This window comes from Anopheles funestus, chromosome 2RL (assembly GCF_943734845.2).
Source record: "Anopheles funestus chromosome 2RL, idAnoFuneDA-416_04, whole genome shotgun sequence".
Taxonomy (NCBI): Eukaryota; Metazoa; Arthropoda; class Insecta; order Diptera; family Culicidae; genus Anopheles; species Anopheles funestus.
The window spans coordinates 46,527,832-46,553,463 of NC_064598.1; the positions used below are offsets into that span (position 1 = coordinate 46,527,832).

General features: G+C 42.5%; 1 protein-coding gene across 15 annotated transcripts in view; it reads left to right on the forward strand.

Moving 5' to 3' along the window:
• The window catches only part of LOC125765416 (neprilysin-2), a 61,399-nt gene that overhangs the window by 4,759 nt on the left and 31,008 nt on the right, over positions 1-25,632 (forward strand). The window contains exons 2-7 of one of the 15 annotated variants that reach the window (XM_049430544.1): positions 3,657-3,787; positions 4,496-4,636; positions 4,700-4,945; positions 5,023-5,237; positions 5,334-6,303; positions 6,365-7,638. The exons of 6 other annotated variants lie outside the window; for them this stretch is intronic. In XM_049430544.1, the coding sequence (XP_049286501.1) occupies positions 3,657-3,787; positions 4,496-4,636; positions 4,700-4,945; positions 5,023-5,237; positions 5,334-6,303; positions 6,365-6,954 (2,293 nt within the window). In that variant the 3' untranslated portion in view covers positions 6,955-7,638. Of the gene's footprint in view, positions 1-14; positions 1,584-3,656; positions 3,788-4,495; positions 4,637-4,699; positions 4,946-5,022; positions 5,238-5,333; positions 6,304-6,364; positions 7,639-15,098; positions 15,304-25,632 lie in introns of those variants that run through there. 8 more of the 15 variants (XM_049430536.1, XM_049430539.1, XR_007418556.1 and 5 more) reach the window with 8 other exon arrangements.

Consider the following 25,632-nt stretch of genomic DNA (forward strand, 5'->3'; position numbering starts at 1 on the left):
TTTCCTATTCACAGAGTTCCCGGCCGGTATTCTGCAAGGTCAGTTCTTCTCGTACGATCGTCCGAAGTACATGAACTATGGTGCGATCGGATTTGTCATCGGTCACGAGATTACTCATGGCTTCGATGACCGTGGTAGACAGTTTGACAAGAACGGTAATCTAGTTGACTGGTGGCAATCGGACACCAAGACAGCTTATCTGGAGAAGGCCCGTTGCATTATTGAACAGTATGGCAACTACACGGAACCGAACGTGAAGCTAAATCTGAACGGTATCAACACGCAGGGTGAGAACATTGCGGACAATGGTGGCATCAAAGAGGCGTACTACGCGTACCGCAAGTGGGCCGAAAAGCATGGACCCGAACCTCGTCTCCCGGGACTAAACCTTAGCCCGGAGCAGATGTTCTGGTTATCTGCCGCACAGACGTGGTGCTCGGTATTCCGTCCAGAGGCGATGAAATTGCGCATCACTACGGGCGTCCATTCTCCAGGACAGTTCCGCGTGCTCGGTCCGTTGAGTAATATGCACGAGTTTTCAAAGGACTTTAACTGCCCCGCTGGTTCTCCTATGAACCCGGAGCACAAGTGTGAAGTGTGGTAGAGAGAAAAAAAGCTGCATGCTAACCAAACCGGCTCCGGTCGCCCGGTTGAAGTGGTGCAAAGGACCTCAAGACAGTAGCCTCAAAATAGGAGAAGATCTTCGGAATTGTTATTTAATCGGTCCGGACCGTTCAGAGGAGTGTTAATACCCGGTCCCGATCCAGGATTTCCGAATTTTGTTTGCTAAATTGATTGCTAAAAAGAGCTTTGAAGATCGCTATACCAGAAAGATGTTGGGATTGAGGATCGTTTGTGATACCATCCAAGCCGTACATATTAGTTCGAGAGAGTATCAGAATCTCAATTGCCAGAGAGCTTTCGGAGAGCGCAAACGAGCCAACCGGTGTTCCCGGTAACCGAGAGCAAAACCGTCCCAAACAAATAACTGCGCTCCGACAACCCCTACACTGAGTCGGGCCCAAGAGAAAAAGGAGAAAAGAACAACACTACTACTAGAGGGCAGTAGCGCGAACTACACCCGGTGCTATAAATGCTCGCATCTTGCAGACGAAGCGTTTCAGTTTCTCCTTAGCAGTGCGAAATCGCGCAACGGTCGTACTTTCGCTTTATTCTGTTGTGTATCATACACGATCGTGGAATCGCTGAGTGTGTGTGTGTGTGTACGTATTTATGAATGGAAAACTTTTCTAAAAACTTTCAATATAAGGTACCAATAAGAATTTCGTAAGTGTGGTTAGCGCATCCCTAACTCCACGGAACGGAGGTTTTGTGCAATTGTGGTGGAGAGGTAACTACACATAGAAATCGTGACGAGCATGCAAGTTCCAGTAGATCCCATAGTGTGAAATGTTCTTGCCTGTGCAGGAATATACTATCAAGATAAAGTGAAACTGCCGGGGTCAGTGGTCGTAATTCGTGAAGTGATCTGTGGAAAAAGTGAAATTCGCATCGATCGGTGCCTTAGCTGTACTGCAACACCCAGCCTAAAAAGCCAGCAATACAATGCCGACGGTTATCAAGTACGTACCACCAATTATGAGATTTGTACAATTTATTAAGGAATTAAATCTCCCCGACTTATCATTTTTCTCAAAAACAAATTCCGAATTCTAATGATATACCAAGGCACCAAATGATAGTATGTTGAGTATATGGTTATCCATACATCTTCCTATCTGCCTTAAAGGCTTGTAGGTTTATTGCAACCCCACCACATCTTGTTCGGGTGTGTGTTGAGGATATAAACTGTAACTAATAGGTAAAAAGAAGTAGAAGTTCTTGAAAAGATTCACCTCTAAGAATTGCACGAAACTAGTGAGTGGTTCAATATCTGCAGACATTTTTCAGTTAGAAGAAATGTAGGCAAAATGTGAGAAGCAAAATCTATTTTTTCCAATGTCGGAATTCTCACTATCTGTCTATAGATAAACGTATTGAGGGGCAGAACGTTTCTTCGTTTTAGTATTGCTCTCAAAAAACCGGTTTTTTAACCTTTGAACAAAACACCGAATTTAGAATGAGCAACCTCTTAAAATGTATTATGTCCACTTTACGGTTTGTAAAATTTTGCAACAGGTTTGATGCTTGGATTGCAGTCCAAACAAGTTCTGCTGACCAGCTAGGCTGGCTATGATGATACCAGTTATACAAATATATCCTTCTCATATATGCGCAATGGTGGCTTTTGATAGATTTCAAGCAGATAAGCAATGTTTACTGCTTCAACTTACATATATGTCTTAAAAATTGGAAACGAAAAATTATTCCTGAAATGTCCCTGCTGCATGATACTCCAATAAGCAAGAATATCCCAAATATCGCTTATGAATCAAACCATAAGTTTCGAGAAAATATCAATGGCTTTTCTTGATAAACGAAGTTGTGAAATGTTGAGTTTTTATAACTTTCAAGAATTTTAAAATATTCACAACTCCTCAAGCAACATTATTTCTTCCATTGGATACAACATTCTAGTTGAGTAAGCAATCTACATAAATCATCACAGTAATATTATTCCGAATTCCACGAACTACGCAGAACGATGATCGCAAGTGTCCCATCATCGATCATATTAATTTGTTTGCTAATCGTTTCCCTAGGAAAGTCATCACGCCACGGGCTATAGGGTAGTAGGTAAAATTGACTTCAAACACTTGTTACACTGTCCGGAGCTTCATTGCATTCAACACCGACGATCTGTATAACCAAGAAGAGCTGAACCAACGTAATGTTAACACATCTCCTGAATGCCATCGTACCGCCATTTTCAAATACAAGAGGGGTTAAATATATTGTTTGGACTAAGTCGTACAGCGTCTGGCATCCCGATATCAAAACGCACTCCAACGAAACTCCAACAGTGGACAAACACTTTTTCGATCGCATGCATATGATTCAAGTACAGCTTTGTGATAGCCTGGAAGACATGCGTCCAAAAAACTGAAGTTTATTAACTAAGCCAAATCGCGATAAAACTCATCATTGGTACCGGTTTTGGGGGAGGACCGGTTTCTAAGCCAGTTGTAGGAAAGTATTTTTTTGCGCCACTGTACGGCAGCTGACCTGGGTTCGCGCTGCCGGCTGACAAGTTTGGATGCGCGTGTCGAAATTAATCGAAACAGATTTTATGAAGCAATAACCAGACAAAAATGCTTTTGCTTTTCGATTCAACATTCTCATGATAGTAGAGAACCTGTAAAGCTTTCAAAAGCCATTTATCTTGTGCGAACAGTTTGCATTGTCGTCCTGGACGAGTATGTGCGGAAAAATTTAAACCCTGGAGAATGTTATTCAAACTCAGCTTAGATCAAAACAACACTCAACAACAGTCAAAAGTAAACTGCAGTTATTTCGGCTTACTTCAGACCAGTTTAGTTGTGTTCAGTAGCTCGTTCATCGAACGGTGTGCAAAAACACGTCTGCCTTTGTTGAGTGCTTGTCGAAGGGTACCTTTATTGCAATCCCTTGCATAATCTTTCGTACTTCCTTTTACTAATACTAATACTTATGACATGTTTTATTTTCTAGCGAATTAACAGTTCATGAATAAGCGGTATGTGTCTCACACTTGTCTCCCATTGCTTCCTCCACAGAAATCCCAGCTGGTGGCATCGCCGAACCACGCTGGAAAAGATTCTTACGCTAATCAGTGTCGTGTGCGGAGTAGCCGTTGTGGCGTTAATTATATCGCTGCTCACCGTTGTGCTGACGGACCGAATTCAAAGTAAGTAAATCTCGAAAAGAGCATAGCTATACAACAAATAGGGAAAACAGTAATGATCACTAATGATAATGCATACAATCAACCTCAAACTATTATAGTTTTACACCTTTTTATATACATATATAAACTATCTTACCCGGCAAACCTAGCATCTCCCTTAAACATGCGTTTTATTTTTCAAAAAAGAAAAATAGGGTTTTCCATTCAGTTTAGACTAGCCGCACACTTTTTCCTACTTGGCGCACTTGATTTTTAACTAGTAGCATGTTTTTATGCCTACCCGCGTCAAAAATCAAGTGCGCAGAGCAGGAAAAAGTGTGCGGCTAGTGTAAACTCAAAAGAAAACCCTGTAATTTCATACAAATCGGTTCAGTCGTTTAAGAGGACTTTGCACACTAACATCGCGACATGAGAATTTTATATACAGGCGTCCCCCGAGTTACGACTGTATTTGAGACCGAATGCTTTATTTAAATATTTTAGAGGAAAAAATAATCTAGAAATCGTTACGAATAGTATATTAATTGATCTTTTCAATATTTCATTCAAATATTTATCAAGAATGTATAAGTTTACTAAAGCAATTTAATTTTTATATTCAGTGAAGCCCATGATTTTTAACGATTGCCGATGAAAATCAAAAAAACTTCCATGTTTATGTTATTGATTTTTACTTTTGCTGAAATGAATTTGCTTGCTTCCTCGCAGGTGAAAGTAGTTCAACGTCGGCTCAACATGTGACCGGTGGTGGTCGTGACCTAGCTTTGTCTAACCATCGAAACTCATACAACGGTGTTACTGAGAAGAGTGTTGAAGATATCTGCCTCACGCCAGGATGCATCCATTCTGGTTAGTATTGATTTGAAACATTGAAAAATGCGATCACTAAATGCTACATCCTTACTGGAACAGCTTCACAGTTGCTCGACCAGATGGACCAGGAGGTAGAACCGTGTGACGATTTCTACAACTACGCCTGTGGCAAGTTTGTCAAAGAAACAACCATCCCGGACGAGAAGGTTTCGATGACCACATTCTCTGTGATTGAAGATCGTCTGCAGCAGCAGCTCCGATCATTGCTCAGCGAGGACATCTCCGATAGTGAAGCGACACCGTTCAAGCTCGCCAAGAACTTCTACAACTTGTGCATGAACAAAAGTAAGTAGATGAAAACAATTCTTTTGGCTCGATATTCGAAATGGTGTCTAACAGATGGCGGTATTCTTTTCACACAGCTCGTATCGAAGAGAAGGGAAATAAACCACTGTTGGACATACTGGACAATCTCGGAGGATGGCCCGTACTGAAGGGAGACAGCTGGGATCTGGATTCATCCTGGTCGTGGGTGAAGTCGGTGAAGGATTTCCGAAACAATGGCTACAGTACGGATTTCTTCTTCGAATTCTCGATCGTAACCGATTCAAAGAATTCAACCAGACGGATCATTGATGTAAGTTTATAAGCGAGAATATCACTCAGATATTCCCTTGGAGATCCCTTAGATAAAAATTATCAAAGCTTTCATTTTACGCGTCTTCTTTCCCAGACTGATCAAGCTTCGCTAGGCATTAGCCGAGAGTATCTCGTGAAGGGCATGGAAAACCCTATTGTTTCCGCTTACTACGACTACATGGTTGATTTGGCCGTATTGTTGGGTGCGGAAGAAGAACGCGCCAAACGGGAATTGCTCGATTCACTCAACTTTGAGATGGCATTGGCCAACATTTCATTGCCAGACGAAAAACGTCGTAATGCTACCGCTCTCTACAATACTATGACGGTGAAAGAGTTCCAACAGCGCTATCCGTACACCGATTGGTTGGATTACTTTAACGCCATCCTGAAGGACACCGGCATTGTGATTGGCGAGGAAGAAGTTATCATTGTGAGTGTACCCACGTTCATGGAAGAATTGGGACCGCTGCTACAGAACACACCAAAGCGCGTAATGGCTAACTACGTGATGTGGCGCATCAGCGGATTCTCGTCGTTCTTCTTAACCGAAAAGCTACGTAAGCGACAACTGCAGTACAGTACCACAGTGAGCGGTAAACAAGAGCAAGAGCCTCGATGGAAGGAATGTGTTGACATTACCTCTAGCAACTTGCGGATATCAGTCGGTGCACTATACATCCGGAAGTACTTCCGAGAGGACTCGAAGCGTGCCGCACTGGACATGGTAAACGACATCAAGAACGTGTTCATAGACATTCTGGAAAAGGTCGAATGGATGGATGAGGTAACGCGCGCTTCAGCGTTGGAGAAGGTTTCGGCCATGGCTACCCACATCGGCTATCCGGACGAACTGATGGACGATGGAAAGATTGCCGAGTACTACAAGGACTTGGAGTTCCAGCCGGATAGCAACTATCTGAACACAATCTTGTACATGAACAAATTTGGTACGACAAAAGCATTCAAGAAGCTACGTATGCCGGTCAACAAAACTGATTGGATTAAGCACTCTAAACCAGCGATCGTGAATGCTTTCTACTCGCCGATCGAGAACAGCATTCGTAAGTGAGACACTCTGTAATTCAATGGATCGTCTACTGATCGTAAGTTTCCTATTCACAGAGGTCCCGGCCGGTATTCTGCAAGGTCAGCTCTTCTCGTACGATCGCCCGAATTACATGAACTATGGTGCGATCGGATTTGTCATCGGTCACGAGATTACTCACGGCTTCGATGACCAAGGTAGACAGTTTGACAAGAACGGTAATCTGGTTGACTGGTGGCAATCGGACACCAAGACAGCTTATCTGGAGAAGGCTCGTTGCATTATTGAACAGTATGGCAACTACACGGAACCGAACGTGAAGCTAAATCTGAACGGTATCAACACGCAGGGTGAGAACATTGCGGACAATGGTGGCGTTAAAGAGGCGTACTACGCGTACCGCAAGTGGGCCGAAAAGCATGGACCCGAACCTCGCCTCCCGGGACTAAACCTCAGCCCGGAGCAGATGTTCTGGTTATCTGCCGCACAGACGTGGTGCTCGGTATTCCGTCCAGAGGCGATGAAATTGCGCATCATTACGGGCTTCCATTCTCCCGGACAGTTCCGCGTGCTCGGTCCGTTGAGTAATATGCACGAGTTTGCAAAGGACTTTAACTGCCCCGCGGGTTCTCCTATGAACCCGGAGCACAAGTGTGAAGTGTGGTAGAGAGCAAAAACGCTGCATGCTAACCAAACCGGCTCCGGTCGCTCGGTTAAAGTGGTGCAAAGGACCCCAAGACAGTAGCCTCAAAATAGGAGAAGATCTTCGGATTCGTTACTTAATTTATTTAGTAGTCTGTTTTGCGCTGAGTGCAGCAGCACATGAACGTTCTGAATGAACGAACGCGACTTATAATCGAATACAAAGATATCTCAATTGTTTCGGGGTGTTTCTTGTCAGTTTACCTGTATATACCATTAGCATACCTGCTATACTGCTTACTTTCGATTTAGAAAGAAAGTTGTTAACCGCACCATTACTCAAGCAGTTTACCATAGTGCCACCAGACAAAAAAAGAGTTCATCAAAACACAACAATCCACGTTTTGGCACAACTTTAAAGGACATAAAGCAAACGTATGCGATATTCAAAGCGAAAACGTATGCGATATGCGGCACGAAAGAACTTATAGTTCATACTTGTAGTATTACTTACAGCAAAAACAACCAGAAGCTATTACATCAGCGCAGCGCGACGACGGTTTAAATTTTTAATTTTTAATTTTTAATAATAAGCATCTTTATCGGGTCAACAACCAGGGCAATGGCGTTTAAAAGTTTATAAATAAATATATATGAATAAATAAAGCGAACGGGCAGTAAACGAGTCAGAATCGACTGAATGATGAAATCGATTAGACCAAGAATCACAAATCATTCGTCGTTCCAAACATAATTTAAAAAAAATCTTTCAATAGTACATACCCTTTTTTGCTGCAAGAGAAGAACATAATCTTCACCTGTTTTTAGACAGTGTGGTAGTTCGTAAACGAAGTTAAAGTTATCGTACATGATATTTGCATCCACTCTACCTCCAGGCGCTGTTGCGGAACTACTTCACGAATCCCACGCTCCAATACGAGACGAATAAAGGAATTGTCTCGCTACCAGTATCGACAGGTGTTTCCAGGGTTCGGTTTTAAGACCAACACTGAACGTCATGTACGACAATCTTCCACGTCTGGAGCTGTTGGCGACGCGTGCGAATATTACAGGGTTTGCTGGTGACGTGGCGTTATCCCTAATCGGGAGGGACCCACAGGAAATCAGAGCCCTTACTACAAGGAACCTGGAGACGATCGACAGTTTGATGGATGGTGTAGGTCTGAACTACACTGATCACAAAGCCGCAAATAGGTCAACTTTTAACGGGGCACACACACGATCGTATCCAGACGCTGAAGTGCCTTGGGGTCGAGCTCGGCCGCAATCAGTACCACAGCTGGCATCTGGAGAAGGTTTGTACCAGGGCATCACGTATCACGAAAGCCTTGACCGCTCTAGTGTCGAATAAGTGCGACCGAAATGACAACAGAAGGAGCACCCTGGGTAACGTTGGAAACAGCATTGTGTGTTACGTGGCACCTGCGTGGGGACGGACGCTTCTTTCGAGAGATCAGCCTCATCTGAAACGTCGAAGCGAGTAGTTCTGCATCCAGCCCTAGCGTGTATTATCTCCCATTCGTTCGTTATAGTAGAAATAATCTATCTCCTATCAATAGTGCGTGAGAGTGTTACCCGATGCGTAAACGCAAAAAGAGAGAGTTACTACGTCCCTCTCGCAAACCCGATGAAGCTTGCTCCAAAAAAATCGAAAGAGACGCTTGAGAGCGAAAACCAGAATGTCTCTGGTGATGCTGAGCAAGAAGAAGGATTCGTAACGGTAAAACACGGGAGAGAAGCACGCCGTCTAACGGTTAATGCTGCTCCAAATGACGGTACGCCACCTGCACCTGCAAACAAGAAGGTACGACCACCGCCTGTGGTTGTGAAACAACCTTCCCTAAATCAGCTTGAAACTGATTTGAAACAGATTCCTGGCGTGGAATATCAATGCGTCGGAATTGGAGTCAAGTTGTTTGTGAAAACAGTGAAGGATTTTCAACAATTGAGAAAGTACCTCGAAGGCAAAAGGGATACAGAATTTTTTTCGCATGATATGCCTAAAGAAAAACCATTCAAGGCTGTCCTTCGCGGTAATCCTTTGCTGCTAATGGATACCCCCGAGATCATGGACGAGCTACGGTAATGCTATGCCATGAAACCCGTTGAAGTTTTTCGCATCAAGCGTAGAAATGAAGACACAGTTTTATACTCAGCCTGCCTATATCTAGTGCATTTTGAGCCAGGCAGCTGTACACAAGAAGCCCCCGGCCGCTGAATCGACACGAATGAAATCTCATCATGTCACCGTTTCAACCGGCATGCAGTATGCCATGGTAGCAAAAATGACATCATACCCGAAACCTCTACCCCATTAAACCATGAGGCTAACAACTTCCACGACGCTGTAACGTTGATGCAGATCTTTTCAACGATGGTTGAACGGCTCAGCACATGCCGTTCCCGTCGCATCGGGGAATCGTCGAATCGGGGAAGACACTACGACTAGGAACCTGGAAAGCACGTTACGTGAGATCGAAGAAAATTCCGCTTGCTGACTTTCTTCGACGCCAAACCATCGACGTCGCACTCATCACCGAAATGCACCTCTAGCCAGACGTAAATTTTGCGTTGCCTGGATATGTTATTAGACGGATGGATCGTCGGGGTCCTTCCACCCGAGGAGGAGCGGTAGTTATCGCCATTAGACGAGGGCTACGCTACACTCAGCTACTTAGCTTTAACACGACCATGCTAGAAACCATTAGTGCAGAAGTCCACTCATCCACCGATGCGATAATGTTCGTCGCGGTGTATTGCTCGCTCCAAGGTGTATTGCTCGCATGATCTTGGTCACGATGCTGCTTTCAAACGCCACCTGACAACCATCACTAGGACACACGTTAAGCTTGTTGAGGGTGGCGACCTGAATGCTCGTCATCGCATGTGGAACAACATGCATTCAAACTGCAACGGCAGACTTCTCTTCGAACATGTCCAGAGGGGTCACTTCAAGGTCGAGTTTCCGGACACCTCGACCTATATTTCGTCTTCATGATCTGGTAGTACACTAGATCTTTTCCTAACTATCGTCGCTATCGATAAACCAAAGACGCTGGACGACCTCAATTCCGATCATTTTTCAGAACTGAGTACTCAGTACTGAGATAGCCTTTGCAGCAAGCCGTGGACCAATTCAATGGCGTAAGGATTATCACAGTATTGTATGGGCACGTTTTGGGCGATTAATGGACGGTAAGATCCACGATACGGAGGTCAATTCCATTGAGGAGATTGACCTTGCGATGTGTTAGGACCAAGCCCGTTACAGGTGAGTTTCTGAACATAGACTCCCACACATTAGAACTGATACGCATCCGTAATCGATATAGAAGAATATTTCAAAACACTGGAGATAGGCAGTTTAAAATACAAGCTGCAACTTTAGCGAGAGTAATCTCCTTTTGGGTTGCTGATATATGAAAACTTTGGACGTGTAGTTTAACGACTGGATGTTCGGTCTCCGTCTTTTTGGAATGTGGCCAAGATTTTTAAGCAGACGCCCAAACCTATACCTCCTTCATCTGTTATGAAAAATACCTTGGTCACCGTTAAAGAAAAATGAAATGCCCTTGCTGCACAATTTGCATGCGCTCATCTACTGGGTGCTAAAATTGTTAGCTCTCTCAAGGCGACGTTGCAAATAGCTTGTCTCAAGCCAGAGAGGCTACCTTTTCTAGGCCTCGACAAGATCGAGTGACCATAAACAACGTTCGATGCACACTGAAGCGGATGAGGAACATGAAAGCTACTGGATTGGATGGATTATTTAACAATCTCCTTCAGAGGTTACAGGTGAAGGCACTCACCTTGTTGACAAACATTTTTGATAAATGTTTAAAACTTGGCTACCTTTCCTAGTGCATGGAAAAGTGCTAAAGTGGTACTCATCCTCAAACCCGGGAAGGATCCTACCTGCCCTGAGAGCTACCGTCCTATCAGTTCACTTTCTGCATTGGGTAAGCTGTTCTTGTACTGTGTTCTTGATCGTCTTCAGGACTGGGCCTCTGAGTTGGACCTCATTCCTTCGGCACAATTTAGCTTCCGACCGGGTCATTCAACTACACATCAGTTGCTCAGGTTTAAGGGAACCATAAAAAACAACAAAACAGCATTGAAATCCACCCCTGTTGCCTTTCTTGACATAGAAAAGGCTTTTGACAACCTTTTCTCACGGTTAACTAATACACAAACTAGTTGGTTTCGGACTTCCTATGCACCTAGTGAGGATTGTTTCTAGTTACTTGGGTGATAGAACATTCAGGGTAGCGTTGGGCTCTGTAATGACTGATCCCTTACCCATACCAGCAGGTGTACCACAAGATAGTCTGTTAGGACCTTTATTGTGTGTGCTATAGACATCGGATTTATCAAACCTGCCCTGCCCTGCCCTGACACGACCATCGCAGTTAAGGGCAGGAACATGGTTGAGTTAACAAGTAGGGCCCAGCTCGGCCTTGATGCTTTTGTCAAGTATGCATCTGGATCTGAACTGGAAAATTAAAATTAATGCTCGCAAAACACAAGCGATGGTTTTTTACCATCGGTATAAAATAAAACTGTTGGAACCCTCTCATAGGAGTAGAGTTAGTGTGGAGGGAAGTTCTATCGAGTGGTCCACAAAATACTTGGGCCTACTGTTTGATTGCAAGATGCTCTTTCGTGAACATGTGCAGAGCATCTTGAATAAAGGTCACATGCTCATTAAGAGCCTGCATCCTTTGATAAATCGTAAGTCCAAGCTTTCATTCCAGAATAGACTGGCAGTATTCAAACAAATCTTTATACCAATGGCTACGTATGATGTATCCGTGTGGGGGTCTTGTGCACAAACTCACAGATCAAACGTTCAGGTCATGCTTAACAAGGTGTTGCGCATGATTTTGAACGTCAGTAGATATACAAGGTGCGTCAATATGTATGAAAAAGCTAGTGTTGAGTCTCTAAACAAAATGATTGAAACAATCAAGACACAATTAAAATCCAGATGTTTAAACTCTTTAAACACTATTAAAAATTAAAAAGATTTAGTTAGTATTAGTATTAGTTAGTGTTAGGTTTAGATAGTTAGTTATAATATTAGTTTCGTAGTTTAGTAGTTTAGTTTAGTTTAAATCAAATTCAAGATACGTATATGCAAACTTAGTGTCTAACTCAAAGTTAGCAAACAATCTAGTTCCTCAACCAAATACAGTGGAACGCCGGTTATCCGTGTTCATCAGGACTCAGCACTTGCCGGATAAGCGAATATCACGGATAATAGGCACAACTCTTTTCATTGATAAATGTTAGTGTTTAATGTGTTATGAGTGGAATTTTCTTTTCTAAAGCTAAATGTTAATATTCTTAGGTGCACTTTGCAAAATTTGTGTTCTATTTGGTCGAAACTTGAGCCAATTGTACCATTTCCTATTGAGGTTTTTATTTCTCGCCATCACCTCCATTTGATTTGCAGTTAATATGTTACACCTATTTCCAGCTACGTTCGAATATCGTGCCATCTGCCTTGAACCGCATGCCGTCTGCTTCCAATCGCGTGCCAGCACTTTCGAAAGCGTGCCACTACGGTCGAACCGTGTGCCACTACGTTCGAATTTGACAGCTGCTTGGATGTTTGTTTGTTGTTTGTTAACATTTTGTCTATTTTTTAGCCGTTTGATGAAAATTGTTGTCAAAATGCAATTAATCCATAATTTATTCGTTTAGCTATCGAAAATCGATTAAAAAAATACAATAATTGCGAATCATTTACCAAAAGTGTTTGTTTTGTTTCGGTACAGCAATCCATTCAGCTCGTTAAATCTCGTAGAACCTCTAATATACTGCCCAATTAAATGTCTTTTAATTCACGCTCAGCTACTACTAACACTGATGTCTGTGAATTGTTTGCAGATCATTTTTCTGGTATGTTTGCTGACCCTATCCGTGACCTGAATCTTTTAGACTCTTTCATTTACACCAAATAACGCTATTGATCTAGTTAAACTTGAAATTAGCAGTGAAATGATTGAGAGTGCATTAGATAAACTTAAACTTTCCTATTCTCCAGGTCCTGATGACATTCTTGCGTCTGTTCTGAAAAATTGTCGAGATTCGCTTGCTCCAGTCCTACCAAGACTTTTTAATTTGTCTCTCTGGACTGGAACTTTTCCTACTCCCTGGAAATCCTGTTGGCTTTTTCCAATACATGAAAGAGGTTGTCGATTGTCTATACCAAATTACCGTGGAATAACAAAAACGTGTGCTTCGGCAAAAACTCTTGAACTATCTGTTTACCCTTTACCCTCCTTTTTTGCGCTAGTTCTTTCATCAGCGTTAAACAACATGGATTTATGCCGGACCGTTCTACTTCCAATAGTCTTATGTGTTTTGTAGCCAAGATTTTCCGGAATTTTGAAGCTATGTTACAAGTACCATATATACCGATTTCCGTGCAGCATTTGATAGTCTTTCACATGAACTTTTGTTAGCTAAACTATCCAAGCTGGGCTTTGTCAAGGCCATAATTGTCTGGTTATCTTCCTACCTAAAGGATCGTCAATGTAGCGTAAAAGCTGGTACTTTTGTAGCTAGATATTTTAACTGTTCTTCTGGTGTTCCTCAAGGTAATGTACTCAGTCCCCTCCTGTCGCTTTGTTTGTAAATGATGATTCTAATGTTTTGCCTCCGGATGGTTATCTCCTTTATGCTTATAATATCAAAATCTTTTATACTATCTCTTCCTTAGATGATTGCTATCTGCTCCAGCAGTATCTTAATTCCTTTTCTTAAAGGTTTTCGTCGAATTTTCTTTCATTATGTCCCAATAAATGTTCTATTATTTCTTTCACTCATTCTCGTAACCCTATTCCTTATAATTACTCTCTCTCTCTCTCTCTCTCTCTCTCTCTCTCTCTCTCTCTCTCTCTAATGACTCACTGGTTCATCTTTTATCTATTCGCGACCTTGGGGTAATACTTGATGATAGGTTGAACTTTAAGCTACATGTTTATGAAGTCCTTTCGAAAGCCTAAAGAACCTTGAATATATCTTTCCCAAAGAGTAAGAACCACTCGACGCATGATTTAATTGCTAATGCTTATCAGCCGAAAATTATAAAATGCATCAGTAATTATTACAAGCAAATAGAAACTCAGAAATAGGAAACATTCGATACATAAGCACTTATGTAAAAACCATGTACACAGTTACAAGTTACAGTATAAAATAAACCAAACCCGTTAGAACGCGGTCAGTTGCCAGTGATCGATCGTGAACTGACAGTTGTCAATGATCAGTTTCACAACTGGGCTTCCAGAACAATTATTTGTGTTATTATTTCAAGAGCATCGAGAGTGCCCCTACCCAAGGTAAGGCCTCGATGACTCCAACAGTAGAAAGGAAATTTAAAGTGTAAAGTAAAGTGAAATGTTTAATCAGAAGTCCGATTAGCAATTAAAGAAAATAAACTTTTATATTACAGGAGAATAATGGCCTAACTTGTAACCACAGTCCAGCTTGCGTATTCTTTCTACTTATTTGGTCTTTTGTCATTTCACGATTTGTTTACATAATGGATGAACTCAAAGATCATTTTATATGTTTTTCAATACTGCTTTACTTAACACAAAAAATAACACATGTTCAAACACGTTTGACTAGAACAGGATTTCCGAATTTTGTTTGCTAAATTGATTGCTAAAAAGAGCTTTGAAGGTCATTTTCGCCAGATCGCTATACCAGAAAGATGTTGAGATTGAGGATCGTTTGTGATACCATCCAAGCCGTACAAATTAGTTCGAATGAGAATCAGAATCTCAGTTGCCACAGAACTTTCGGAGAGCGCAAACGAGTCAACCGGTGTTCCCGGTAACGGAGAGCAAAACCGTCCCAAACAAATAACTGCGCTCCGACAATCCCTACACTGAGTCGGGCCCAAGAGAAAAAGGAGAAAAGAACAACACAAGTACTAGAGGGCAGTAGCGCGAACTACACCCGGTGCTATAAATGCTCGCATCTTTCGGACGAAGCGTTTCAGTTTCTCCTTAGCAGTGCGACCTCACGAAGCGGTTGTACTTTCGCTTTTTCTGTTGTATATCATACACGATCGTGTAATCGCTGAATGTGTGTGTGTGTACGTATTTATGAATGGAAAACTTTCAATATAAGGTACCAATAAGAATTCCGTAAGTGTGGTTAGCGCATCCCTAACTCCACGGAACGGAGGTTTTGTGCAATTGTGGTGGAGAGGTAACTACACATAGAAATCGTGACGAGCATGCAAGTTCCAGTAGATCCCATAGTGTGAAATGTTCTTGCCTGTGCAGGAATATACTATCAAGATAAAGTGAAACTGCCGGGGTCAGTGGTCGTGAGTGGTAGTGAGTGGTTCAATATCTGCAGACATTTTTCAGTTAGAAGAAATGTAGGCAAAATACGAGAAGCAAAATCTATTTTTTCCAATGTCGGAATTCTCACTATCTGTCTATAGATAAACGTATTGAGGGGCAGAACGTTTCTTCGTTTTAGTATTGCTCTAAAAAAACCGGTTTTTTAAGCTTTGAGAAATGAACAAAACACCGAATTTAGAATGAGCAACCTCTAAAAATGTAGGCTAAAGTCTGAAACACGACCCCCCCCACTCACGGCACTCATTTTTGACGTACAGGGTGGTTCCGTGGTTTTGCACCGTGGTGCGCATCCGTAATGGTGATGGTTGCGTACTTTGTTTATTATTGTCGTTCAAAATGCATGTAACGGACAAGCGATCGGGTCCGCAGGTTCAGTTTAGCAAATGCTAATAAACGATATTTCACGTTGCGCATGTGCCGCTTTCTTTTGTGTTCGTTTATTCTCGACTACTAGATATAGAATGAATCAGCGGGAATGTGCTACGGACTGCAAAAAGTGAATTATTTTTTATAATTACAAATGCATTTAAGGGATGCATTAGTTTTCGCGTTAGTGAAAAGTAATTTTAAAAATTCGTTGTGCCATTGTTCCCTTGCAGCGCAGGTCGTGTTCAACATATTTTCAATCATTTTATGCGCAACTTTGATTACCATGCTATCCGGTAAGTTAATTTACATTCTATATTCTATTATTCTATATATACCATCAAGTCTGAGGAGGAGTGCTTATAATTTTTATTATTTATATTTTTTTCACTCGAATATGCGAACTACAATGAATTGTTTTCAGTTTATCAATTTGCTCATCTTTATTATTACTCACATCATTTATGGGTGGACCGAAATCGTTAGATCACGCATTTAAATATCATCCGGTGCCACGCCAAGGTTCGACAGTGCATCTGGCTCAGTCGATTCGGTTTCCACCTGGCTCGGTGCCTTGCTTTCTAAAAGATATTTTCTTTTCATGTACGTAAATGATGACACTTATTTCCTACTCATTGCATTCTTCTCTCTTTGGTTGATAATTACTTTCTGTTCACAAACGCCCCGTAACTGTTCTGTCTGTCCTTCATTTAGCACAATGCAAACTTCAATGCGTTGAAGGCTAAGTAAATGATAAACTTATATCGAATACAAGTATCATTCCGAATAATAAAACCGCGTGTTTCTGCTACCATGATCAAATGATTTCGCACTAAATAGTCTTTTCTCTTGTTGGCTTAACGACCCTCCAGATAATGCCGGCCATTTTTGGCTTGCTAGTAGATTCATTAATACCACGTAGCCGGATAGTCAGTCTTTGCTACGATCCTGATGGGATTTGATACGCTGTTGGCACCATCCTTTTTTTTGTTACTTCATTAGGATGCAACTGAATGCATACTGCAGTCAGCATGCAACGCAAGCAACAGGAAGAGAGTAGTTTACTTATATGACGCTGCAACCGCATCGTATTCGAACCCTGCTGAAGAAGTTTAGTTTTTTTAGATGTATGTTTACGTTTCTCATCGAACTAGTATAGATCTGATTAATATTATAACTAATTAAATGATACATCAAATCCTACGGCGCTACGGATGAAGGATGATCAATATCGACAAGCATGCTGACCAGTTTCAGTGCTAAAGGATCGAACACGTCATGACCGCGACATCGAAGGGGGGATGTGGATCAAATAGAGCAAAGATCGAATGATATGCACTAACTTCTCAGTGATGTGCTCATGGGGATCAAACGCTACGATGCTGTATCTTTCTGCTATCATTGCCATTTGCTCATTGTACATTTGTTGGTCAAACAAAATACGAATTCGTGGCCAGTTAAAACAATTATGGCATAGTATCGAAACCATCAGTGCGCATCGATTTTGTGCTCGCGATAATGGCATTTAATTGTTGGCTACACCTAAACCAGTGAACAAACACAGTTTCGAATAATTTTCCGCGATTCTTGCATACTGCTGTTACGCTCTTCTTGAATGTTTTATCTTTAAAGCCACTTTGGTTAATAAGTGCAACGGTGCATTTTGCTGATTTAACGACAATTTGATCACCGGTTTGTTTCGATTTGAAAAAGTGACAATTGTCTGTGAATGAAATACAATGAGCGAAAGCGAGAGGTTCGTGAGGTCTATTAGGCTATCTCTTTTGTTTAAGGTTGCATCCATCATAAATAACACCACAGTACGCAACCTAATTTTTCAAAACCAAAACAAGTTGATGTGCAAACAAACACGAAGAATTGCATTTTATTATTAGTCTTTTAACCCATCCCAGAAACAGTTTAACAAAAAGGAGAATTATTCGCAAAGCCAACTGACGTCCTTCCAGAAAACGGATGGCGAATCTGATAACAGCTCCTTTGCTTTCGTGCATTTATAGAATGCCATCGAGATCCAGCATATGTAACGATGCAACATTTGCTCCGTTCACTTCGTGGTGGATACTTCCGGGCCTGCAGCATAATCCACCAATCCGTGATCCTGCTTGATCCTCTAGGAAGTGATATTTTGATTCGGCCATCAGCTGTATAAACGCCACGAGCGTTTTCCACCAGTGATAACCAGTGAAACAGTGAAAGTTCAGTGCAGTATAATTGGCTCACGTTTTGCCTCAATCCGTTATCCTGCTTGATCCGTGTATCAGTTCCTCGAGGAAGTGATATATCGCCTCCATCGTTTCCGGCTATGCAGCGCCACCGTCCTCATAAGTAGAACAACGGTAAGAGTTCGGTGCGGCATATTTGGCTCGGTCATATACATCGGGTAGCTGTTCACGGTCAGGTGATTCATTACACCACTTACTTACAGGTAATATGATGTGCGATAGTAGAAAGAACAGAATTGTAATGGATCATATACCCTAATCACTACATTATGATTTTCAGTTCAGCAACATCCACCTGGCTGCATCGATGAAAAACTCCGGCCAGGAAATGAGAAGGGAGCAGACAATGAGACAACATCCCTGCTAGAGACAGAAGTAGCGGAAAAATCTTATCAACATCGTGTAAGTTCGAATAACGTATGTTGCAGCAGTGAGATAGAACAGTTAGATGAACGGTACGTTGTTTCTCTTACAGGCACATCCTGGATCACAGGATGCTTTTCCGTGCAAACACACGATCACTGGATACTATTCCCTACACTCTGCAGACACGTATGCAGGATCAGCATTCTGGTTATTGGCAACATCATCAACGAAAATCCGAATTAGTGTTAGGGTACGGCAATTGTGCGACAATATCCGAACCGCGGACGATTTCGCGATTAGATTAACTTTAGACGTAAGGTTTTAAAGGTTTACTTAAGAGAAAACCAAGCGTAGGGCGTGCCGTGCAAACATTGGCTCTTGAATTTTTCGAAACTCTTCAGACATGGTCGCAAGTTTCTTTCGGAAGAACACCTCGGAGAAAACCAAGTGTAGAGTGAAGCGAGCCAATATCCGTTTTTAAAATCTATCAAGATCCCAAACCAAAAACCAACGACGAAATCGATTCTTAAGTGTTGCGTGTGTAAAAGATGATTGTGCGGAAGAATCTTTATTACAAAATATCTTCCTGATTGTACGCCCTTAATTACACGATAACACCATACTAAAATGAAACCTGCAATGAATTCTTAGACCGATGGTGGTATGGGATCGAGCACGATACAAAACGCCTAGACAGGATGGTGGTTTGCTCTGGGACACGCTAGCAATTCTAACCACTCTATAACTCGATGTGCACACGTTGAGACTACAAGTTAAACCTTTTAGTGGGATTAAAATGTCCCAGTTTATGTATGCTTTTTGCTGCGCAGATCTAAGCCGATAGTGCGGTTGAACAAAAATAGGATAAAGACGTTGTAGGCGGAATCCTGTGTCCCAGGATAAGCAACCTGACTATGCTGACTATGCTCTGCGAAATTTGGCGTTTTCGAAACGAATGCTGAAGGATACGGTTTTTTAAGGCTCCACATTAGTAGTTCATTGAATTCGCAGTGCTCGTTCTGTAAGCTTACCGTAACAATGATGTATTATAACATGTTGCATCTTATGTACTAGTTTTATTACAATAAATTTGTAAGTGTGCGGAGATGCTTGTGTTGGATTTGTTTAAGTTTAAGATGTATATCATATTAGTCCTTATCTAACAACTTGCAGGAAATTTTACTCCTGGTCCCTTGCTCCCTTGGCTGTACGAAAATATTTCTTCATTCGCGTTGCTTATCTCTGCAGATTTTGTATGTTAAGGCTTCACGCGGCGTCGCGTTTCCTGATTGTTCATTTCCGTTAAGCTGCGCGATAATCAATGTTACACTTACGCATGTTCTAGGATCGCTCTTGTAAGCTGTTTGATGGAGGTTGTCGTGTATAAAAATATCATCTAATAATATTATCATATAATAATATCATCAAAAAAGTGGATCATCGCAAAAACAACCATCAACGAACAAAAAATTCAAGAGTGATGATGGCATAATTTTATCTTATGTGAGATAGTGCTTATATCGATTATCATGCAGCTTTACATCAATGATGATTCGTCTTAGGAAAAGAAACACAAACACACATTTCCGTGGAGTAAATGTTGTTTTATTTGTTCGTAACTAGGCTTACTTTTAAGTTTTCATATTGTCCAGTGCGTCGAGACATTCATGCTGCATCGATGCACTAAACATTGACGTCCATTGATCTTACGGCATTTCGGTTATTATTTTACTTTTAATGAGAAAATTCTGTGGTAGTTTTAAGGATCATTGCAATCGTTTTATGCAAACAACTAGAAGCTAAGTTTATAGTTAAGTCAGTGTATAGACCGTTTCTGTAGACATAGAAAGTGTATATTAATTAATATGTTATTGCATAAAATAATAAATAATCAGACATTTAAAAACAATCCTTTGGATTAATTGAACCGTCTGACGGTCTATGATGGGTCGTTCAACGATTTTTCAAGCGCAGTAAAGGTTGGATTATATACCGATACACGTTGAGAACAGTGATCCTTGATTCGGTGTCTTTTGCTATCATCTTTGCTATCACCGACCCTTGCTATCATCTAGTAAATCGAACGTTGTTGCTCTTATCCACTTACAATATAACTACACCTGTTGCGCACACGAAAGTAGCTTTCGGAGCAGCAGCTAGAGACTCGCGTGTACCGTCGCCGACTCTAGCACAATATGAACGCACCAACTGGTTGTTGGAAAATATCGATTTAATTTATCTAAATAATTGAATTTATACCCTAAAAATGCTGACCGTCGTCGGTCACCTAGCAATGCTACTTTAGACCTAAGTTGTCGTTAGTGACAACACCTTCAAGAGCAGTAATATCGAAAAGGATCAAAAAGTCTCATGTTATTTTCGCCAGTTAGTCAATATTATTAATTCTTTTCCCTTTCTCCATTTATGTTTCTTCTTTTCGTTCCGTTTTTTTATTGTAAACTTCCCTCCCTAATCTATATTCCGTTTCTATTCATTAAGTATTTGTTTGTTAGCTTAGGATTAAATTAATTTAATTGTTACGCATAAAGACACAGTGTTGCATGTACCATTGGACCGGTTATAATGCACGGCCTCTTCTTTGGTAAGTACACTTAAACGACCGCACACTTGACCGAAAAAACTGCGCCAAAGCACTAGGAGTGTTCTTTGATGAAAACATAAGCTTTCACGACCAGCTTCACCACATAGCCGCTAAGGATAATCCGTTAATCACACGCGACATAAACGATCCGATCTACGCAAATATGTTGCACTATTCCTTCGTTCTGCCCCGTGGCGGATTTACACTTTTCGGGACCCTAAGTGGGAAAATAAATGTAGCCTCTACCGCCGCTTAGTCCGCGTACCGTTAAATCCGCCACTGGTTCTAATCTTTCTGGAGTCGATACAAGAAAGCTTTACTATTTTTGCAGCGTGTTCCTGAAGCGTACAGGTTGCGTATGATGGACGCTGCGACGGCAGCTTGCCTATCGCATCGACCCGTTGGTTCTACTCTATGGATTCAACAATTACGTCATACCAATTTTCCGCTTCCGTTCCGCGTTCTGAAATTATATTCGGAAAGCATTAGTACTATACTCAAAATGGAATGTTATGCTGTTAGATGCTGTTAAACTCTGTTAAAAATCCTGCTTAATTTTAGTTGTTAGTTCGTTAGTGCGTTACTGAGCTAGCAAGTTGATTTTTTTTTTATTTTTTTTTGTTTTTTACAAGGAGGGGAAACCTTCAAAAGGCACGTGTGACACGTAGTGGGGGATTCACAACTAGAAGAGTTGTGCGACCGCCCTAAAACCTAACTCCTTGAGCCATTTAGCAGAAGCGGGGCTGGCGTCAACCCACTAGCGTACGATCCGTTCCTAAAGAGAAAAGAATCAAATATTAGTTTTACAATGAATATATTCTCGAACATAACACTTTCACTTACCGGATGGTGCTAGCTCTCCTGCCGATCGTTCGGAGGCTGCCGGTGATCCGTGGCGGTGTTGCTGCTCAACATGTTTCGCGAGCGAGCACGTCGATCAGGGCCGCGAAGACGTCCGTCTTGTGCTCTTTGCGGAACATGTGCTCCGCAAAGTAGCCCTCCAACGAACCATGGATATTGGTGCCCTTTTACATTAACAAATTGTACCTTAAATTGTCTGCAAATTTCACCGGTTGGAAAGAAATCCACAAAAGCAAAACGTAGGGATCGATCGCGACCATTTTTCGTAATCATTGTGAACACTGTGGTGATAATGCGTCTTTTTCCGAGTCAGGATATGCTTAAACCGTCGGATGGCCATTTAATCTTATTCATACTTAATTGTTACGGAAATTGACGCGGAATGGAACGGCGATTTTTTTAAAACTTGGTGCTTTATTTGCCAACCAAAAAACACGTTGCGCACATTGCACCGGTTGTTAGCCAGAAAAAGACAAATTTAGATCACCGGGCACATGGACCAGGCAAAGCAAAATGGACATACAGCGTGTAAAATATTTGCGACACCAGGCAGCAATTCACACCGAGGCGTACGCGGGTTTCATGGATCTTGCTGGCGCTGATGGAACCATTGCGCATCTTCAACCGAACAATTTGGCCAATTTGCGTATGGAAGCCCATGTGCTGTAAGAAACATCTTTTCCTACTGCCCGTCGTACCATTGACTCATCATCGAACCTCTCGCGTACGGACACGCATGTTACCCTCGGACAATCGATACATGCGGTCGCAGTATCAAGACACAATAGCCATCGTTCGAGTGTTGGGCAAACCGGACCTTTTGATCGCTGTCACGTGTAATCCGAAGCGACCTGAAATAACATGAAGCCTACTATCAGGGGACCCCGAATCGACACAATATTACCGGGTGTGTTTTTCGGTTGAAGCTGTCCTGCATCACCTTACCATGAGAGCATTCGGCATCGAGGTAGCGCGGATTCACGTTGATCACGAGTGATCAAGTTTCTGAAACGTGGTCTTGCCCATGCTCACCTACTGATTATTCTCACGAGAGCTATGATCACTTTGTGTCGGCCAAGCTTCCCTATCCGATCCGGTAACGTGTGAGCAACTGTACCATACGGTTACCATGCATGAAACATGGACCATGTGGGTCAGCCAATCCTGCCGCACCTGCATGAAGGATGGTAGATGCACGAAGGGATTCCCGGAGCCATTCTCCGATCAGACACGCAGCACGCATAATGGCTATCCACAGTAACGTCGCCGTAGCGATGGGCCAAGTGTGATCAACCTGCACAACCGATGCGTAGTGCCCTACAATCCATGGTTCACGCACAAGTACAATTGTAACGGCAACGTCGAGAATCATGCCCTGGCGGTAGGCGACAATGACATTCAGCAGCAGTTCCATTACACTTCCCATCCATCTTGCAAAATCAGCAGAACGTTCTTTTTTCTGCGCACATGAATCCGTTGCGTGTTTGTTAATCCGCGGTAATCATATCATGTTCGCACGGTTCTTCCAGCTGGTGGCACACGACAACTTTGCCAGAGCGTTGCTGTACCACGATGTTCCGATCTACTATCGGATCTACTGCGCATCAGCAGAAACCGTGATAGGAACCGGGAACAAATCATCGGATCCGTTGCACGCGTAGCGTGCCCGAAACAGTGATCGGTTGAAAGGTATCCTGCAACATGCAGATGTTGGAACTTTGCTACTAGACGGATCACGGATCTCGATATTACTCTTGCCACCTTACACCAGCTCCATTTGCGAAGGCGTTGACCAACAGTTCTTTTTTTAGATAGTGGACCGGGTAAATCTTTTTTGCTTGAAAATATGCTAGCACACACCGTTGCCAATCAGGAAATGCGCTTGCAACCGCAGCAAGTGGCAAAGCAACACAAATGCAAATCTTTTGCAAGCTTAAACGCTGCGTACACGCACTAGTTGTATGTTTTCTTACTCCCCCACACGTTCACTACGTCCTACACAACGTAGGGATGTATAGCGTCCATTTTTATGCGTAAAAAGTAAGGGTGTGCTGTCCAAAACATGTACCGAAAGTTTTGTTCCTAACCCCAAATTCAATGCGCTTGCCGAAGCAAGCACGGGGTATACGAAAAAAACTAACAACACAAGTTTATTGCAAGGAAAACGCATGTTTATGAACATATTCGTTTCACAAAAACACAATACTCATTGGAAATTGCACTGCACTACACAAATGCAACTCATTGCAAGCTTAAACGCAGCGTACACGCACTATTTGCAAGTTTTCTTATTTTCACACGTTCACTATGGCTTTAGACTACAGCAAATTGCGCTGACCACATGATTTGACGCCAGATTAAGAACGTAAAAACGTACGTAACTGACGTCGGTCGATGCCAACACGATGAAATCGGTTCGGTCGCACCAACTCCGAGTAACAAAACATCTTTTCTGACAAAGCTAGCGACTTTCCAAAAGGAAGGATTCGCTGGAAAATGTGCAACCATTTTTAAAGAGACATTTAACTGTTCAGTGCAGTAGTGCTGTTTCGCTACAGGGAAGAAAGAGCGAGTACGATAGCAAAATTTACGGGTGTTGAACACTTTGGTTTATTTCCAAGAAAATAACGACCATTTAATTAAAGTTCAACGTTTTTTAAATATTTAGCTAGGTCGTTCTCATGTGAACGTTTGCTGCTGCACATCTAGGTACAAGTGTGCTAATAGAAATGCATGATTCAAATACAAGCATGGTCACTAAATCCATATGACTTGTACGATAATATGGGTCAGGATTATTTGCAAAAGGCGCGAAAAAGCATGTCACAAGGAAGAGAGAGAGAGAGAGAGAGGGACAGAGAAAAAAAGGGGGGGACGAGGATGGGTAGCCTTAGTCCAGATAAAAACTGCATTATCCAAAAACACACCGTTGGTGTAGCACTGTGTTTCGTTTTCGGATTTTTTTGTTAAATACTTTCCCGCTTCAATTTCCGTTATGGATGTAAAGAACGGAAGTGATTTGACGCTGCTTTTTGAGGATCCGTGGCGCAGTATTGAGTGGCTGCAGCGCAAGGGGCTGCTGAAACGGGATCAGCTATGCCCGAAATGTGGCGGGTCCATGAAGCCGAAGAAGATGACCGGTGGCGACCGCTACAAGTGGTTGTGCCGCCGGAAGGCATGTGCAACTGCTTGCAGTATTCGGACGGGCTCCATCTTCTACGAATCGAAAGGAAGTTTGAAGCAGCTGACGCGGCTGATGTATGAATGGGCCGCCAAATCGCCAGTTAGCCGAGCGATGTCGGAGACCGGCTTGAGTCGATGCGCTGTCCTCGACTGGTATAAACTGCTCCGCAGTTTCCTTTTCGATTTTGTGTTCGACAGTACGTCGAGGCAAATCGGCGGAGCAGGGATGACCGTCGAGGTCGACGAGACGAAAGTCGCTCGCCGGAAGTACCACGTTGGGCGAGTGCGGGAGTCTCACAAGGACTGGTTGGTTGGTGGCATTTGCCGGGAAACTGGTGACATTTTCCTGGAGCGTGTGCAGACCAGGACTCGTGAAGTACTCCACGAGCTAATCCAGCGACACGTGGTCTCCGGTACCCGCATCCTATCGGACTGCTGGGCGGGCTACAATGGGCTTGGTGCCCTTGGGTACGAGCATGCGACAGTTAACCACTCACGCAATTTCGTCGACCCGTTGCAGGGTGATGTACACACGCAACGGATCGAGAATGTGTGGCGGTGGCTGAAGCATTTTCTCCGCCAAAAGGGCACCAATATCCATGGTTCGTTGGAGGGCTACTTTGCGGAGCACATGTTCCGCAAAGAGCACAAGACGGACGTCTTCGCGGCCC